This window comes from Equus asinus, chromosome 22, assembly GCF_041296235.1.
Source record: "Equus asinus isolate D_3611 breed Donkey chromosome 22, EquAss-T2T_v2, whole genome shotgun sequence".
Lineage (NCBI taxonomy): Eukaryota > Metazoa > Chordata > Mammalia > Perissodactyla > Equidae > Equus > Equus asinus.
Genome location: NC_091811.1, coordinates 58,414,048 through 58,433,130, shown reverse-complemented (window position 1 = coordinate 58,433,130; position 19,083 = coordinate 58,414,048). Strand labels below are relative to the sequence as shown.

Genomic DNA, 19,083 nt, shown 5'->3' with positions numbered 1-19,083 from the left:
TTCTTGTAAAATGGATGCATTTTTCTATCAGAGAAGTGGACTTCTTAATGTTGACTGGTCTTTATTTTTTTTTTTTAGCCCCACTCTAAAGGAAAAAAATTGAGAGATAGAGAGAACTATGTGGGCTGACCTCAGAGCCAGTCAGAAATCTAGAATGCCCTGAGAGGCTCATCTTGCAGTCTTGTGGTTCTGGAATCAGGTGTTGCCAAGAGAGATAGAAAGCTTGTTAGGGTTACTGACTGTGTCTTGCTGCTGTTGACCTTTCTTATCACCTCTGAAGAGGTCTGCTGTGTTCTTTTACTGTTAAAATAGTGTGAAAGTTAGTCCAATAAGTGGTGTGATGTTTGGCCTTGTGTGAGATATGTACAGTGAGACAATAATGCCAAAGTTTTTATGTCCTAGTACGTAGAGTGAAGTATAAAACTATTGAGGTATTTCCTGGGGCATATCTTCTTGATTTGTTTCTTGGGATATGGATGTCCTCATATACCTCATAACCCAAGATTAATACTTTATCATCATTGTTGCGCATAGCACAGAAGGCCCATTTTTCACCAGTTTGTTGGCCTTGCATCACTTTGAAATTTATAAAATTCTGCAAAACCACCTGTCTTTGAAGAGCTCTGGAGATTGCTCTTGGATTGGGTCTCTGGCAGTAAAAGTAGCATTGTGTTACTACGTTACTTAGTGTTTTGTGCTTCTCCTAGTTATAGAAATTAATTAAGGGGACATTTTACAGACTAAAAGGATGATGTAACCTTTCCAAAAATTCATTAAAAAACTAAACTTGAGAGTTCTTAAGAGACAGGTGGTCTCATTACTTTTGGTCTCCTGGTGTTGAACTCTCCCTACCCTGTCTCACTAAACGATTCTTAACCTGCCTGCTCAGCGCAGGATTTTTGGGGGAGAGGGACATCTTGAAGGAAATGGTAGAGTCCTTAACTGTTAGAGCTGAAATTCTCAGAAACAGTCCGAGTTGGAAGAGGGAAAAATAACCTTGTTATAACCTCTGGAGTATGGCTTTTAGTGTCCTGCAATTTCAGAGGCATTTCCAGTCTTCTGACAGTGAAGTGACCAGGGCTGTGGCAGAAAACAGCCTGGATTGTTATGTGGTTCCTTTATTCAGTCAACAAATATTTTAAAATCTACTGTGTACCTTGAATGTTCAGTTAAATCAAGCAGAACATTTTACTAATTTAGAGCTTAAATATATTGCCTTTTTGCATTGTCACTTCTTCGCTGTTTTCAGGCCTTATTTTCTGTAGGGAACAGCTGTCTAAAATATGTCAAGATATAGGGCCTCTCTTCCCTCTAGAAATTGTTATGTCTTTGAAGAATGAAGCTGAATTGTTTGGTTCTCTGAGAATAGTAGGAGCAAAACCCACAACCATTACTGAATGAGTAACCTGGTAGTGGCAGAAAAGATAGATTTATTCATTTATTCATTCAATCTGTGGGTTCCACAAATATTCCCTGTGGTTCTTTTATGTACTTAGCACTAAATTAGGTGCTGGAGATAAAATGGTAGAACTTAATATGTTATGGTTGGGCCGGCCTGGTGGCACAGTGGTTAAGTGCGCATGTTCCACTTCGGCAGCCCGGGGTTCACAGGTTCAGATCCCAGGTGTGGACATGGCACCGCTTGGCACACCATGCTGTGGTAGGTGTCCCACATATAAAGTAGAGGGAGATGGGCACGGATGTTAGCTCAGGGCCAGTCTTCCTCAGCAAAAAGAGGAGGACTGGCAGTAGTTAACTCAGGGCTAATCTTCCTCAAAAAAAAAAAATGTTACGGTTGCTGTAGAACTTGTATAGTTTAGAAGAAGTGACAGAGAACAATCATCTTTTGTTCTCCTGAGGAGCCTGGACATGGCAGTTGCCTTTGAGTAGCCCCCCTTAGTATATTCTTCCTACTTTCATCATCTTACTCCTGCCTCACTGTCCTGGCTAGGAAAGGGGGTTAAGGAAAGGACATTTTGAGAGTATGAGCCTCAGTGGGTATACGCTGCTAGTTTGGGTCAGAGTTCCAAGGGAAGATTGTTGCCAGGGCCTTCAGAATGGACTATCCTGACTATGGAAGGGGCATGTTGATTTTGTGGCTTGGCACTTGGAACTCTGTATTGGTAGAGGAAGACAGTTTAGCCAGAGAAGGGGTTTTTATTTTATTTTTTTGTTTGTTTATTTTTTTTTTTTTTTGGAGGAAGATTAGCCCTCAGCTAACTACTGCCAGTCCTCCTCTTTTTGCTGAGGAAGCCTGGCTCTGAGCTAACATCCGTGCCCATCTTCCTGTAGTTTATACGTGGGACGCCTACCACAGCATGGCTGCCAAGCAGTGCCATGTCCGCACCCGGGATCCGAACCAGCGAACCCCGGGCCGCCGAGAAGCGGAACGTGCGAACTTAACCGCTGCGCCACCGGGCCGGCCCCAGAGAAGGGGTTTTTAGATGTAAAAGTCAAAGCATCCCTGTTTGCAGCGTCAGGGACTGAGAGTAGTGAAAACTTTTGGAGCTTCCCCAGAGTGTGGGGTAGGAATGGAGAGTGGGGCAGCTTTTGTATTAGAGCAGGATTTTTAACCTTGGCACCATTAATATCTTAGGCCAGATAATTCTTTGTTGTGATGGGCTGTCTTGTGTATTGGCAGGATCTTCTCAGAAGCATCCCTAGCTTCTACTTAGTAAATGCTAGTAATGCATACCTTTCGACATTAATAATGTCCCCTGAAGGCAGAATCACCCCTGGTTGGGAACCACTGTATTAGAGTATGGTAGGTGAATCCAGAAATGTGTAAAGTTGAGAAATACCCTTCATAACATTCATAATGACAGAGCTAAAATGTATTCGTATGATTTACTTATTATATAGCAAAATTGTATTTGCTGTTTAGTAAAGATAAATGTTTGAAATCTCTCCTCCTTCTTCCAAAAAAAAAAAATTTGAAAACCTCTCTATATGTGGGCCTTGGTATACTACCTGGGAACAATGAACCAAAGAGCTGCAGGTACTGCCAAAGTGTTCACTGGATGGTGGTAATGTATCTTGTCTTTCTGGGGATAGCCTCAGAGGGTCTGTGTGTTAAGATTAGTCAGGGCACCTGCAACTATGTTGAAATCTGTAATATTTATTTCAAGATTTTGTGCTTCTCAGCCTTTTTCTGTTAAAATCATGTCACAGGTCCACAGAGGAGTAACTTTTCAACTGCAATTGAGAGAAAAGCAGCCTATTTGGCAAGCTTTACTGCTTCAAGCTTAAAGGGCAATGTCCCTTAACTCTTATAAATGAAGCAGAGAGGCTCTTAAGAGATCCATTTACTCACTACTGGGACTGGGCTGGGTGCTCGCCTGATTGTACTTCCTGGTCATGAGAGCTGTCTGCTATTCTGGGGGTTGGGCACTGACTGATTTCTTTTTTCATTTGGCCAAAATCGTGTTAGTTCAAGGGGGTACACTCTCCTTTGGTTTACTCTTCTCCTTACTAGCTCTAGATGGGAGGGCATAATTTACTTTCAGGCTTTATTGTGAAAAGTATCTTGAGTAGGAAGGTTAAAATGAAATAACCCTGGGTTTATTGCTCAGAGGAGCTGTCCGTGTTTTCTTTGCATCCCCATACTGTGATCCCATATTTAAGTGACATCTGAAATCAAGAGTCAAGTTACAGATAAGGAAGTCAGGCTGGGAGGATCATCTCTAGTTTTGTAGTATCTCCCATAATGATAATGGTTTTAAATTGTATTTATATTATATTTTGACCTTTTAGACTTGATTATCCTTTTGAAAACTAAACAGTCTTTACTCTTTTTGTCTAATAATAATAGCTAACTTTTATTGAGTGACTGCTGGGTGACAGACGCTGTGCTAGGTCCTTTATATAGATTTCCTCAATCCTCACAAGCCTTGGAGGTAGGGTACTAAAATTTTTACTAATGATGAAACTGAGGCTCAGCAATGTTAAGTAACTTGTCCAAGGTCACACAGTAGGAGAGCTGGGATTTGAACGTAGAGCCCACTGTGTTGTGCTGATCTCACTGCGCAGCGCAAAGAGTATTTTGTCTTTCTAGGAGGCTCCTTGTAAATGACGTGTTTGTGGTCCTGATGACTCTTCAGTAGAGGCTAGTGGAGAAACAGACCTCAGGCACTAGATAACTTCCCATTCCTTTTACTTATCTGATTTCTGTGAGCCATCCATTTATTCTTATTGGTATGTAATTTATGAGACAGGAAATGCTGTGTTTTCCCAGAGTCGCAGAGAGGAGAAGGTCACTAGTTTTTCCTCATGGATTCAAATAGAAGATGGAATAAGGAACTGTGGCCTATCATTGAGTGAGGATATAGTCCAGTGCACATAGGAGAAGAAGGTGTGTGTGTGTCATACACACCAGGGGAGGTTTTGCTGTGCATAAAACTGGGGAAGGGGTGCTGTGAGGATCAGCTGAGACTGGCTCTCCAGGTATAGCATTTCTAGGTCTTCTGAAGTAAATCACTGAATGTCCTCTTTGGTCTGTCATGTAAGCTTTGGAAGGAACCTACCCTAGAGGAATAGAGAATGAACTTTCCTGCTTGATGTCTTTCATTTCAGAAGAATCTGTAATCTTATGATGCTTAGTTTTCAGACCCCTTACTGCTGAGGAGTGGCCCTTAACTATAGGGAAATCCTGGAAGACCTTGAGGTCTTTCTCTAAAGAGACTCCGTTTCTTCATTGATGCATAGCAGGTTTAGGTCTGCTGCTTATTCAAGGGTGAAGATGGGAATATGGGAGATAAGTCAATCCTAAAAACTTTTTCTCCTTAAATCAACAAAATACAAATTGTTTTTATTTTTTAAAATTTCAATTAAAATTGATGAGGTAGAGACAATTATAGTATTTAGCCTGGAAAATCTTATGGCTATCATGACATATACTATACAGGGTTATATTTCATGATCAGAATTACTTTTAGATTTACATATGTACCTAATGGTGTCTAATTTGCATTATCTAGCATATTCAGGAACATGACTTGCAGAGTTTGGGCAGTGGTCATATATGTTCTTAACAGCTTTATTCATTCTTTGAAAAGCTTTACTTCTGTTTTTTTTAAAAAAGGCATTATTTTAAAACATCACCTAAGTCTGCTTATTGCCTCATCTTGGGAACTTGATAAAGAAATCTTTCTAGGGCCTGCCCAGTGGCGTAGTGGTTAAGTTCATGTGCTCCACTTCGGGGGCCCAGGGTTCCTGGGATTGGATCCCAGGCACGGACCTACACACCGCTCATCAAGCCATGCTGTGGTGGTATCCCACGTAAAAAGTAGAGGAAGACTGGCATAGATGTTAGCTCAGTGACAATCTTCCTCAAGCAAAAAGAGAAAGATTGGCAATAGATGTTAGCTTAGGGCCAGTCTTCCTCACACACACACAAAAAAAGGAGAAGAAATCTTTCTACCTGAATTCTTCTGCCCCTTTTTAAAACATAGTAACCCAAGGAGTTGCTTTTTCTGTATCGAGACAGATATGTGTCTCACATATCAAATTAGTATGCGCTTGTACATCATAAGTATCTGATTGATGTGTCAGATTTTACCAATATTTCTGGCTTCTGCTTCCTATCTTTCTTCCCTCTTCTCTTTGCTCTATCATAGTTAAGTTTACTCTGATCAAGGGCTTAACTTTTCATCATTCTTAGTAGTATATCACTGCATATTAAGAAGAGAGTGAAAAGCTTTTTAACCATAATACCCTGCAATGAGCCACTGTACTTTACAAATAGAAGTATCTAGCTGTTCTATGACCCTTTACATTTAAGCCACAAAAGCAAATCATTAGGAAGTAACCGTAGTAGACATACCAGAATAACATTCCTTGCGACACCCTCTTATTTAATCAGCTTTCCACCTCTGACATTTTTCTGAGCTGTGTTCTTGGAGAGTGTAGTATTTCCCATCAGAAAGGAGTAGAAGTATTGCTGGGTGATTTGAGTTTTGCCATTATGGTCACCTTTCCTGAAATGTATTCTTCTTTTTGAATCTCTTTACTAAGGTAACTGTACTATCTTTTTCAGATGTCTAGGGCTATGGATAGAATAACCTGGAAATAGTTTAACTTGAGTATAATAACAAAGCAGGATATATATCAAGTATGCTTTTTCTACCAACACCACATCTCCATGGCTTCCTGTCAAAAAGGTGGTTTTGAGAACTTTCTGTGGACTCTGGCCTTACCTTGAAGGGGAAAAAGCTAAAGGATGGAGAATGTTAAATGTTAGAATAGAGGGCTAATATCTAACATAGAGGGGTAACCAGGGCTGGGAGTTAAGAGGGTGGAGCTTACACAGGGAGAAGACTCCTTCAGGCTTATATCTTGGTCTTTCTCACTATTTTTATCTCTACAAAGCTGACTTTAAACGACTGTTTCTGTAGAGTCATTAGGGGTTAGGGGTATATTTCCTCCTCCCCTTCTCTTTTTCAACCCCCACTCTGGCCCCCAGTACTTAGGTAGGAGAAGGGTAAGTAGATGGAGGGGAGGGGGTATTCCCTCCAGAAGATTCCAGGTGACATAACCTTGTTTAACCGCCAGTATTTTTTTCCCCTCTCTCTCCCCTCCTACAGAAATGGAGGCAAACGACCATTTTAACTTTACTGGCCTTCCCCCTGCACCTGCTGCCTCAGGACTGAAACCCTCTCCCTCCTCAGGGGAGGGCCTCTACACTAACGGGTCTCCCATGAACTTCCCCCAGCAAGGGAAAAGTGAGTGTGAGGGCCACATGGCCTGGGGAGGGAGTGGGCATCATTCCTTTAGAGCAGGTTGATGGGATGAGATTGGCTCCCCTCTGGGCTAGCTACCTCACAACAGCTCTCTTTCCTCCCGGGTGGGGAGGGGGGAAGTGAATCCTTAGAACTTCGGGGGCTGGAGAGAAATCAGGCCTCTAAGAACAAGTTCTAGGGGTTTATGGAAGCAACACTTTTAGTTTTGACTTAAGGTTGGAAGGAATTAGAAAAACATACTGGCTTTTTCAGCTTAGCCTGCTCTTCTGTCAGCCCTGTTCCCTGGCTACTGCCAGAGAGTGGTGAGGTAGCTACCACTTCTGATAACCAGCTTAGACCCATGAGAGAGAGATAAAGGGCCAGCCCTCGGAGAAGCTGTTTTTAAGAGGTTGGAGAAGCCACCCCTAGGACTGGGGGTGGAGGGGTTGGGTGAAGGTTGGGATGTGTTTGCCTTTTAGTTTGTGCAGCAGAGAAGAAGGCAGATGCCTGAAGTGCCTGTAGCACCACCTGTCCTTAAGGATAAAAGATAGGGACAGGGAGGGTTTGAATGCTTACCTAGTTCCCCAGAGAAACAACTATAATTCCAGATGGAAGTGTTGCTGCCAGGATTTGGTCTTTTCCTGGATTTGGCTTATCAGTTGCTCTGTATCTTGGCTCTGCCAAGTACCTCTCTAATCTTGCCTGGGTTTCAGGTACTTTATGCTTGGAAGCAGAGAGAAGCCCAAATGCTTCCCTCCTTCCTTGCAGCAGAAAAATACTGCCACAGGCTTATACTTGCCACCTCTGCCGGCTATCCTCCACAAGGGAGTTGCAGATAAATAGAAGCTCCTTTAGTTCACTGGAGGACCCCCACCCCACCTCCAGCTGCCTTAGTATCTTGGTTCCTTTTATTTCATTGTCCTCCAGGCCAGAGATTGCCATTGCTGTTGAGAATTGAAGTCTGCAGTACTGGTCATGCAGAGATTTCTTCCCCCTGCATATTGCTCTCCAGTGCCTATGGGGAGGGGCCAAGCCTAGCCTTCTGAGCTGGGATCTTGCCGCTGTGGTGACTGCAAATTCTATTCTTAGCCCAGCACGAAGTGCTGGATCTGCATGTGCCAGTGAGGTGGAGGCTGTCCCTTCTGGTGCCACTGCAAGGCCAAACAGGCACTGGGGAAATGGTAGAGGGGGCTGGAGAATTCAGTCATGCCACTCCAAGGGAAGAATTCCTCTAGGGAATGAGGGTGGGGAAGAATGCAAGTCACTGTAGGGAGTCTGCAAACAGCTTCATTAAAAAAAATTAAAAGCCTGAGCATCGGCAGCAGTCAGCTCTCTGTTGGTCGCTGCTATGGTAGGCAGGAGAGCTCCCCAGCCCCCTACTCAGTAGCCTCAGCAGCAGTTGCTAAGCTTACATCCAGGAGCATCTGGGTTTGGTGTTCCCTGGAGACCGAAAAGCTATAAATATAACAGGGGGAATCCCCCTCCCCTTCACCTTCCCTTTTTCTAGTCAGTGCTGTTCTTTTGGTGGAGTTGGTAGAGTTACTTGCATACATATCTGTAACTGACCCTTTTCCTTCCTTCTCTGCCAGGTTTGAATGGGGATGTGAATGTTAATGGCTTATCTACTGTATCTCACACTACTACTTCAGGGATTTTGAACTCTGCTCCCCACTCCTCCAGCACCTCACACCTCCATCACCCCAACGTGGCCTACGACTGTCTCTGGAACTACTCACAGTACACATCTGCCAATCCTGGCAGCAACCTCAAGGACCCACCCCTTCTCTCCCAGTTCTCTGGGGGACAATACCCACTCAACGGCATCCTTGGGGGCAGCCGGCAACCTTCATCCCCAAGTCACAACACTAACCTTCGGGCTGGGAGCCAGGAATTCTGGGCCAACGGCACCCAGAGTCCCATGGGGCTTAACTTCGACTCACAGGAACTGTATGATTCCTTTCCTGACCAGAATTTTGAGGTGATGCCCAATGCACCCCCTAGTTTTTTCACCTCCCCACAGACTTCACCTATGTTGGGATCCAGTATCCAAACCTTTGCACCCTCCCAGGAGGTAGGCAGTAGTATCCATCCTGATGAGGCGGCAGAAAAGGAGCTGTCTTCAGTTGTGGCAGAGAATGGCACTGGCTTGGTAGGCAGCCTGGAGCTGGAGGAAGAGCAGCCAGGTATAACTGTGGGTCCGTGAGCTGGGTTGGAAGAGGGAAAATCGGGCTGTGGGGGGCAGTGGCTTTTTGAGGTGAGGAAAACTTGTCTTTCTAGCTCTCTGCAGTGGAGGCTGATTTGCATGTTGGTGATTAGCAGAGCCAAGTGGCTGGTGTTTTTGTGGCAGCAGCACCAGCTCGCGAGTGGGAGTGCAAATTATTTCAAGCTCATGCAGAGCTGCTGGCCTGGAGAGGGCAGGTGGGCGAGCCCGAAACAGCCCCAACAGACACCCTGCATCAAGAAGGGCTTCTTCCAAAATATAGGAAGGGGTTGGGGCATTAGCAGGGAGCATTGAGGCCACTTTGACTTGACTATGGCAGGGCCAGACTGGCTGCTAAAGTGGGCTGAGCCCTAGGAGTGATTGGCTTGTGAATGATGGAAGGAAGCAGGCAGAGCATACCATTGCTTGTCTACTCACAGTTTCCTTTCTTTGTTGTTGTTATTAGCATTGGTGCATGTGACAATCCCTCTCATCTTTTCCCTCAAAATAGATAAACGCTTAGGTTGCTATTGATTCCAAGTACAAGGGTGACCACCTTGTATGATTACAGGATGTTTTCTCTATTTACTGCCTATTCCCACTGGATGGGGAAATAGCTGAGAATGTGATGGAGTTCTTGTCTCAGACTCCACTCTCCTTTCCCCTCTCTTTACCTGCTGTAGGATTTTACTAGCACATCTCTGCTCACACAGTGTCTTGGTATGATCGGTACCCAACGTAGAACTGGTACCCATAAATGCTGAAAGAATGAACATTCCTCTAGCAAAGACTGACTGCCTCCTAAAGCAAATGAACCATTGAAGGCACTGATTTTGATTTTTGCCCTCTTCTGGGATTTCCTAGAACTGAAGATGTGTGGCTACAATGGCTCCGTCCCTTCTGTGGAATCATTACACCAGGAGGTCTCAGTCTTGGTCCCTGACCCCACAGTGAGCTGCTTAGATGATCCTTCACATCTTCCTGATCAACTGGAAGACACTCCAATCCTCAGTGAAGTCTCTCTGGAGCCCTTCAACACTCTGGCACCAGGTAGGCTTGGAGGCTGGCTCCCTTCAACTCATCCATGCACAGGGTAGCCAGCTTCTACCACCTGGAAGAGATAGTAAACCATGGAAAATATTCGGGAATCTGGGGCATTGGAGTCTCCAGATAATCCTGTGGCAGACCAGTTTCATGCCACTGGCCTGACTGGGCCAACTGCACTCTGAGCTGAATTGGTTCATTTTCCAGGTTCTCTCCCAGTGTTCCTTTTGGCCAAGGGCCCTGGATTGTAATAATTCACTGGATATGAACTTATTACCACACAGTTGGGCTATTTGGGTTCTCAATAACTAGAAAGAAAACATTTGCCAGTGAACAATTACATTTTACCCAACTGAGATATAAGAAAGGCCTGTTTTATGATAGATGGCTGGAATTTTGCATTGGTCTGTGGGTTGACATAGGGCCAATGCCTTTCCCTTCATTTCCACTTCAAGTTTTTATGATCCCTGTGTCCTGGTGACTTTACTTTCAGAGAGAGGACTGTAAAATTTCTCTAAGTTAATATTAGAAAGAACCTTCACACTGTGGGAACTAGAATTGGATGTATTCAGACCAGTATTTCTTAAATCTTGCTTTCTGATTTTTCCACTCCCTGAAGAGCCAGTGAGTGGAGGACTCTATGGTATAGATGACACGGAGCTGATGGGTGCAGAGGACAAGCTGCCTCTTGAGGACAGCCCTGTGATTTCTGCCCTTGACTGCCCTTCCCTCAATAACACCACTGCCTTCAGTCTCCTGGCAGATGACAGTCAAACTTCAGCCTCTATTTTTGCCAGCCCCGCTTCTCCACCTGTCCTTGGGGAATCTGTCCTGCAGGGTAAGTGAAGAGGGGTAGAACAAAGAAAGTCCTTGACCTGGGAAAAGGCGAAAGAACGTTTTCCACAGTTAGGGGCTGGGGGGCTATCTATGAGAACACCTTGCTGGGAGCTGGGGGGGCTATGGGATAGTGTATGGTGGGACTAGAAAAGGCACAGGCTGCTACACTCTCAGATTTGCCCTGTGCCCAGAAGAGCTTGTGAGACTTAGAGTTTGCAGGAAAAAGGAGGCCAGAGGCCTTACTGGCTTCAGGTAAAATGTATTTTTCACGCAATGACAGCAGCTTTGCCCCTTAACCTTCATGAATGATTGGGAAGGACAGCCAGAGACTACTTCTTTTTTTCCAACCCTAGAGAAAAGCCCTTGAAGTAACCCTGTTTAGCTTAGTCCAGGTTTGACTGAGTAGATTCTCTTGTTTTATACGACACCATTTTTCCTTTACCCATCCTGTCCCTGGGATTCTAGATAACAGCTTTGACCTGAATAATGGTAGTGATGCAGAACAGGAAGAAATGGAGACTCAGGCTTCAGACTTCCCACCACATCTGGCCCAACCAGTCCCTGACCAGTCATCCACTATTCAGCTACATCCAGCAACCGCACCAGCAGTCTCGCCAACAGCCTCCCCAGCAATCTCCTTGGCAGTTTCTCCAGCAGCCTCCCCTGAAATCTCTCCAGAGGTCTCCCCAGCAGTTTCTCCAGCAGCCTCTCCAGAACTCTCCCCAGCCGTCTCCCCAGCAGCCTTCCCTACAGTCTCTCCAACTTCCTCGGCAGCCCTCCCACCAGTATCCTCGGAAGTCTCCTTGACAGCCTCCCCGGTGACCTCCCCAAAAGTGTCCCCTGCAGCTTCCCCAGCAGCTGTCTTCCCAGTAGCCTCCCCAGGAAATAAGGATGTCAGCAGCTTCCCTGAAACCACTGCTGACCTGGAAGAGATCACCGGTGAAGGAGTCACTGCTTCTGGCAGTGGTGAGTGTCTAGATTCTCTTCCTCCTCTAGCTGGTTTTAGGAGAAGTGTCTGACCTGTGTGGCATTTAGCCCTTCCTTGCTGGCCTGTTGTTTCACTATTTTGCTTGAACTCTTAATTTGGATATCCCCCATCTTCCTCCCAAGGTGATGTCCTGAGGAGACGTATTGCTACCCCTGAAGAAGTTCGTCTTCCCCTCCAACATGGGTAAATGCTCTAGTTTGCTACGTGCATTGACCTTGACAAATTTAATGACTGACTTTAGGAAGAAGAGAAGGGAGCTCCTCTCTTCTGAGGAGGGGAGGAATGGGCTAGATAAGAATGGATTAAAGGATAGCAATGATAATGTTTCTCTGCAAGAGATTCCTAGGCTTTCCTTCTCCCTAGGGGTGGGGGAATGTTGGTCTCCCCTTACCTATTCTTTCCTCATTTTGTGGCCACTCTGGTTTTTGCTCAGGGGCTACCACTGTTAACTTCTCCAAACCCAGCTGGTGACCCTAAGGCTCAGATATCCAAATTAGCTAACTTGTCCTTTATGCTTAGAGAAGGAATAGCAGTGAATGGGGAGGGGCTTAGTTCTGATGAGTTGTTTTTTTTTTTAAATGCTCTTTGAAGAGGTAAGGGCAGGAACAATACGTGAGTAGAGTGAGCTAGCAGCTGACATCAGGGCCTTGTAGGTATAACTCCCTTCCTGATCTTCCCCACCTCCCACCCCTCTAGGCTACTGTTGGTCACCAAGTCTAAATTCTGCTTCAAGTTTTGAGAGAAAGATAAGGCTTAGTCTTAGAATAATGTGTTGCTCAGAACACAGAGTTCCTTACTAAACCCTGGCCTGTGGAGTTGGAGTCAGCAGCCAGTATCCTCTTCTGCTTGCCTCCCCACTCTCTGTCTTTTCTGCCTGTATTCCCTTAGGTCTTCATCCTCTTTACTGCAAACCCAGTAGTTGCCCTGAACAGTGTCAGGGAGCGGGTTTCTGGCTGCTCATCTCACTGACTTTGTAAAGGGAGGCATGAAGGTCTTTCTGGGCTTGGGCAGTTTGGTGTATTGCTTTACCCCGAGGCCCTGAGGGGTTTGTGGAGCTCAGGTCTGCCTTCTAGCCAGGCTTGTGTCTCGTGCTGCATTTGCCTCTACGTGCAGTTCTGGTGAGACAGATGCAGGGAGCATTTGCTCAGTGGGTTTGGCTCCTGGGTGGCTTGAGAGTGGGTAGGGGTGTGACCTGGTGGCAGGGCCCGTGTGCTTCTCTGGCAGGTGGCGGAGAGAGGTGCGCATCAAGAAGGGCAGCCACCGCTGGCAGGGAGAGACCTGGTATTACGGCCCCTGTGGGAAGAGGATGAAACAGTTCCCGGAAGTGATCAAGGTAATGAGGTTTTCATTCTTGGGCCCAGTTGCAACAGCCTGGCATTATCTGCTCTGGGCCTGTTCTGCTTGTGCTCTTGCTGGCAAGACATAGTAGGGCTATGACTTCATTAATGCCACTTTACCTCCTCCTCTTAGTACCTGAGCCGCAACGTGGTACACAATGTCCGCCGTGAGCACTTCAGCTTCAGTCCCCGTATGCCTGTTGGAGATTTCTTTGAAGAGAGAGACACACCAGAGGTGCAGACCCAAGGGTTAAATATGCTTTCCCTAAGAAAGGGTTGATGGACAAACTGCAGCTTCCTCTTGTGGGGTTTGGAGGTTCTGGGGCATTGAATGGTTCAGAGGGCCTAGTGGTTTGCAATGATTCCTCCCATTGTAACAGTTTTCCTCATTACCTTAGGGCTTGCAGTGGGTACAGCTCTCAGCAGAGGAGATCCCATCCAGGATTCAGGCAATTACTGGGAAACGGGGCCGACCTCGAAACACTGAGAAGGCCAAGACCAAGGAAGTCCCCAAGGTGAAACGGGGCCGAGGTCGGCCACCCAAGGTCAAAATCACTGAGCTGTTGAATAAGACAGACAACCGCCTCCTAAAGAAATTGGAGGCCCAAGGTACAGTGGTGTCTTTTTCTTTTTAAAAATTGTTTTATTGAGGGTCATATTGGTTTATAGCATTGTGTACTTTCAGGTGTACATTATTATATATCAGTGTCCGTATAGACTGCATCGTGCTCATCACCAATAGTCTAGTTTTCATCCATCACCATACATATGTGCTCCTTTAACCCCTTCACCCTCCCCCTACCCCCTTCCCCTCTGGTAACCACTAATCTGTCCTCTTTGTCCCTATGTTTATCTTCCACATATGAGTGAAATCATGGTGTTTGTCTTTGTCTGGCTTATTTCGATTAACATAATACCCTCAAGGTCTAGCCATGTTGTTGCAATGGGATGATTTTGTCTTTTTTTAATGCCTGAGTAGTATTCCATTTTGTGTGTGTGTGTGTGTGTACATACATACAGTGGTGTTTCTTACTCTGGGATTCTGCTCGCTCTACAAGGCATCTGAAATGTGGATAAATTGATAATGCCTGGATTTCCCAGGAGCTTGACTGACATTATCTGAACAGAATGAATCTGAATCACCTCCCCCTCCCTGGAAAATAGCATTAGGGTCCCAGCACTTTTGTGGTACTTCTTTAACAACCAGTTTCTTCCTCGAGTTCCTCTTACTGGTAGAGTCTTGAGCAGTCCCCAGATGTAGTTAGAGGAGAGGGTTTTCATGTCTTTCTTACAATCTTTCGGCTCCTTACTTGTCTTACTGGTTTTGGTTGTACACTCTTACTTTACTCATTGCCACCATCACAGAGGTTCAGAATTCACATCTGAATCCAAAAGATAAATGGAACTCTTTAGTGGGGTAGACAGGTAGGATATGTCTAATTTTTCAATAAGTACTGCATTTATCCTGATACAGTATGAAGAATTTGGAAAAATTTGGAGTCTTCTGACTCATTCAGAGTTCCAACTCTGCCAGATTCTGACTGTATTGACCCTAGAGCAAGTCACTTTTATTTTAACAGAAGCCTATATAGTGGTTCATCTGCAGATAATATCTGTCTAACTTAGAGAATTGCTGTGCAGATGTGATGGTGGTAGCTTTTCTGTGCCAGAATAGAATAGTTGCTACCATATCAGAAATGTCAGTTCTAAGACACTCTGCTGCTGCAGTCACACTTCAGTATTAAGTCTTCCGAAAGGGAAGAAATTCACGTCTTTTAGTGGAGCAGGACATAGGAGCTGATCATAAGCAATAGCGGTATTGGTGTTGATCTGATACTACTGAGGTGTCCGTTGTCTGGACTCTTTCTTTCTGGCACATTCTTGGTTAATCAGTGCTTCCAACTCTGGATACCTCCCTCTTTCCCTGGCAGTTTGGTTTTCTGTTTCATTGCTCTGTTCTAAAATCAGGCTCTGGGTTGCTGTCCTTGTCAGATAGCCTGGGACATAGGCTACAGGCTACTCTGTCACTGTGGCCTCTAGGACCCCTTCTAAAGCAGTCCAGTCTGTTCCAGAGCTGGTGCTTCTGGGAAGGAGATACATTTGAATTCTTTATGCTAACCCCATACCACAAAGAGGAGGTGCCTGTCCTACGTTTTTCCCCCAATATTTTATTATGTATACTTTAAAAAAGAAAGAAACTTGTAGATTCTTCAGGGAGCTACTTGGGAAGCCAGCTGTATGACTGGCTTGTTCTGCTCTGGATGCTGGAGATCAGTCTGCCTGCCTCTTCATTTTCATTTCTGCTCACACAGAAACGCTGAATGAGGAGGATAAAGCAAAGATGAGTAAAATCAAGAAGAAGGTGAAGCAGAAGGTACAGCGGGGAGAGTGTCAGACTGCTGGCCAAGGGCAGGTGAGGGACATCAGAGAGATTACACAGGGGGTTGACTTTTCCTACAGCCTGCTCCGTCTTTTCTTCTTTCTCTCACATCTGCTACCCCACCCCCCCCCTTGTAGCAGCATATTTTCATTACGTGGAATTTGGGGGGGCTTGATTTTAGAGAATTGGGCTTGTTCAGAAACAATGTGGGCATCTCCAGGGTGAGAGAATTGATCCACTGCCAATCCCTCATCCCATCTCTCACCTCTCCTCCCCAGCACCCTTGTCTGTTTTTGAATCCTAGCCCAAGCAGAGATGCTTTCAGAGTTTGAGGAGAAATGACTTCCCTTATGGTTTACAGGCCAGAAACAAGCGGAAACAAGAGACCAAGAGCTTAAAGCAGAAGGAAGCTAAGAAGAAATCCAAGGTAGGTGCATGTACACAAGTGTAACTTTGAAGTCACCAAACTGATTTTGCAAGACGTGTGGGTCATTCTTGTTTTGTAGTCATGTTTCTGGGCTCAGAGGTGGGAAGGATGGGGACCAGGGAAGGGTGGTGACTGGAATCTTGATGGCACTCTTGGTTCCTCTTCTCCCTTGGGTGGGTAGGCTGAGAAGGAGAAGGTAAAGGCAAAGCAGGAAAAACTGAAAGAAAAAGTCAAGAGGGAGAAGAAGGAGAAGGTAGAAATGAAGGAAAAGGAGGAGGTGACCAAAGCCAAGGCAGCCTGTAAAGCAGATAAAACCCTGACCTCGCAGAGGCGCTTGGAGGAGCGGCAGAGACAGCAGATGATCTTGGAAGAGATGAAGAAGCCCACAGAGGATATGTGTCTGACTGACCACCAGGTAGTGAGGGGACAGTAACAGGTGCTGGGTCCTGGAGGGGCCAGTGGTGAAGACATGTCTATTAAAGGAATTGCCTTCTGGTATGTTTGACGAACCCCCTACCACTTTTCCCCTTACAGCCCCTGCCCGACTTCTCACGCATCCCTGGTCTCATCCTGCCTAGTGGGGCCTTCTCAGACTGCTTGACCATTGTGGAGTTTCTGCACAGCTTTGGCAAGGTGCTGGGCTTTGACCCTGCCAAAGATGTACCTAGCTTGGGGGTCCTGCAGGAGGGACTTCTGTGTCAAGGCGACAGCTTGGGCGAGGTGCAAGATCTGCTTGTGCGGCTCCTGAAGGCTGCCCTCTACGATCCTGGCTTGCCCTCCTACTGTCAGGTGAGGTCCTTTCCTAGGCAGGTTGGGAGGGCCTGGGATCCAATGCTTTGTCTCAGTTTTGTTTTCTCTTTAAGTTAAACACAGGAAAGCCCCTCCCTAAAGTGATCAGGACCAGTGAAGGGAGATAGAGTTTCTGTTTCTGTTTTCCTTGTATTTTTTCCTTCAGTTTCTTCCTGACCTTCCTCTGCTTACTTGTTCATTTTCCTTTATTTTACTCCTTTTCTTTTACTCCTTTCCTTTGTGTTCCCTCGTCCTAGCAGCTTTCATTCTTATCCTCTTTTCCTATCTTCACACCATAGTTCACTCCTACCATGTTTTCCCGTTCCAGATTCACCCAACTTGAGTTGTTCCTCTTTCTCTCTTAACTCCCCTTGTGCTCTCCTCCAAACAGTCCTTAAAGATCTTGGGGGAGAAGGTATCTGAGATCCCACTGACAAGAGACAACGTGTCTGAGATCCTGCGCTGCTTCCTCATGGCATATGGAGTGGAGCCAGCCCTCTGTGACAGCCTGCGCACCCAGCCTTTTCAGGCCCAGCCACCCCAACAGAAGGCTGCTGTCCTGGCCTTCCTGGTGCATGAGCTCAACGGCTCCACCCTCATCATCAAGTGAGGGGCTGGGGGCAGGGGAGTTTGTTGTATGCCTTGGTCAGAATGGGATGGGGGAGGGGTTTAGCCATCCAGAAATCTTGGGTGATGTCTGTCCATTGCCATGCTCTGGAGATGCTGGAGTGACTTGGGACCAAATCTTGGTGCCTTCCCTTGGAGAACCTGAGCCTGCCTCTGCCATTCATCCAGTCTGGGCTCTAGGCTGAAACCCCCTGTTCAGCTGCAGTCCCTTTGCCCTTGAGACTGCCTTCTTTTTCGTGTGGGCTGCCACTTCTACCTCAAAATTCCATTTGCTATTCTCCTGCAGTGAGATTGACAAGACTCTGGAGAGTATGTCCAGCTACAGGAAAAACAAGTGGATTGTTGAAGGCCGGCTCCGGAGGTAGGGACAGGACAGAGGGAAGGGCCCAGAGAGAGAAGGGGGAAAGGGTGAAGCATAGTCAGGACTTTCGCCTGGACCTTGATGCCCTTAGTCCCTTCCTGGGGTTGGGAGCTTACCCCAGCACTCAAGATGGCTTAGATTCCGGGTGTTCCTTTTGTGGCAGTATCACGTTCCTCACCACCATTTCCCTTAATCTTTGTCTGTTTCAAGACTGAAAACTGCTCTGGCCAAGCGAACTGGGCGGCCTGAGGTAGAGATGCAAGGGCCAGAGGAAGGCCTGGGGCGGAGGCGCAGTTCTCGGATCATGGAGGAGACCAGTGGCATGGAAGAGGAGGAAGAGGAGGAGATTACAGCAGTTGTCCATGGCCGTAGGGGTCGAAGAGATGGAGAGGTACTAGCCCCAGACCAAGGAAAGTGGGGGTTGGAAAATAGATTATTTCTCTTCCTGGAGTCTGATAATTCCCTTTCTCTCGGTGTCCACTTGTCTCTCCTCCAGGTTGATGCCACAGCATCTAGCATCCCAGAGCTAGAGCGCCAGATAGAAAAACTCAGCAAGGTATTGTGCTTCTAACCTCCTAGGAGCTGGAGATGTGGGCTGGGTGAGAACTGATTGCCTTATAAGTTGGGCCCAGATGGTATCAATTTTATGGGGAAGTTGAGAGCCATTGCCCTTCTTCCATGTACTGGACGAAGTCATCATTGTCACCCTGGAAATGTGGTTTTTATTCATCTTCCTTTTCCACTGCCTACCTAGCGTCAGCTTTTCTTTCGCAAAAAGCTGCTTCACTCATCCCAGATGCTTCGGGCAGTCTCCTTGGGTCAGGACCGCTACAGACGCCGCTACTGGGTGTTGCCCTATTTGGCTGGTATCTTTGTGGAAGGAACAGAGGGGAGCTTAGGTATGTGTGTCGAGGGAACCCGAATTGAGTCCTGTCTAACAAAAGTTAGACAATTCCTTTTCCGCTGCCTAGTTGTCTTGGGCTTCTTTCATTTTCTGAGAATCGGTATAGCATAGTGAAGAGCACAGGCCCTGAAGCAGACTGCCTGCCCACCTGCTCTCCGATCACCAGCCATATGCTTCAGTGTCTTCCTCTGTAAAACAGAGATGATAATAGTATGGATGCTTCCATAGCAGGGCTACTGAGAGAATTAAAATAAATTAATGCTCTTAGAATAGTGCTTAAGATATAGTTGGTTTGCAATAAATGCTGATTCATGATTATGCTGCTGCTGATTACTTGGGAGAACAGTTTCCCCAGATACTGTGTTCATTGGCATGTAAGCTGTTCCCAGTGGAATCTCGAAAAAGGGGGAATTAAGTTCAAGAGAAAAAGAAAGCTTATATCCTATAGTTTATATACCTTCTTTCTTTCTCCT

At 46.1% G+C, this 19,083-nt stretch overlaps 1 protein-coding gene across 13 annotated transcripts in view; it reads left to right on the top strand.

Moving 5' to 3' along the window:
* The window catches only part of BAZ2A (bromodomain adjacent to zinc finger domain 2A), a 34,234-nt gene that overhangs the window by 8,779 nt on the left and 6,372 nt on the right, over positions 1–19,083 (top strand). For 7 of the 13 annotated variants that reach the window (XM_070494437.1, XM_070494441.1, XM_070494440.1 and 4 more), the window contains 18 exons: positions 6,582–6,719; positions 8,306–8,899; positions 9,781–9,966; positions 10,580–10,798; positions 11,263–11,763; positions 11,908–11,968; positions 13,010–13,118; positions 13,256–13,357; positions 13,521–13,731; positions 15,435–15,535; positions 15,864–15,929; positions 16,111–16,344; positions 16,464–16,718; positions 17,110–17,324; positions 17,632–17,706; positions 17,917–18,097; positions 18,203–18,262; positions 18,461–18,605. In XM_070494437.1, coding sequence (XP_070350538.1) covers positions 6,584–6,719; positions 8,306–8,899; positions 9,781–9,966; positions 10,580–10,798; positions 11,263–11,763; positions 11,908–11,968; positions 13,010–13,118; positions 13,256–13,357; positions 13,521–13,731; positions 15,435–15,535; positions 15,864–15,929; positions 16,111–16,344; positions 16,464–16,718; positions 17,110–17,324; positions 17,632–17,706; positions 17,917–18,097; positions 18,203–18,262; positions 18,461–18,605 — 3,451 coding nt within the window. In that variant the 5' untranslated portion in view covers positions 6,582–6,583. Of the gene's footprint in view, positions 1–6,581; positions 6,720–8,305; positions 8,900–8,995; positions 9,135–9,780; positions 9,967–10,579; positions 10,799–11,262; positions 11,764–11,907; positions 11,969–13,009; positions 13,119–13,255; positions 13,358–13,520; positions 13,732–15,434; positions 15,536–15,863; positions 15,930–16,110; positions 16,345–16,463; positions 16,719–17,109; positions 17,325–17,631; positions 17,707–17,916; positions 18,098–18,202; positions 18,263–18,460; positions 18,606–19,083 lie in introns of those variants that run through there. The other 6 variants (XM_070494442.1, XM_070494443.1, XM_070494445.1 and 3 more) reach the window with 4 other exon arrangements.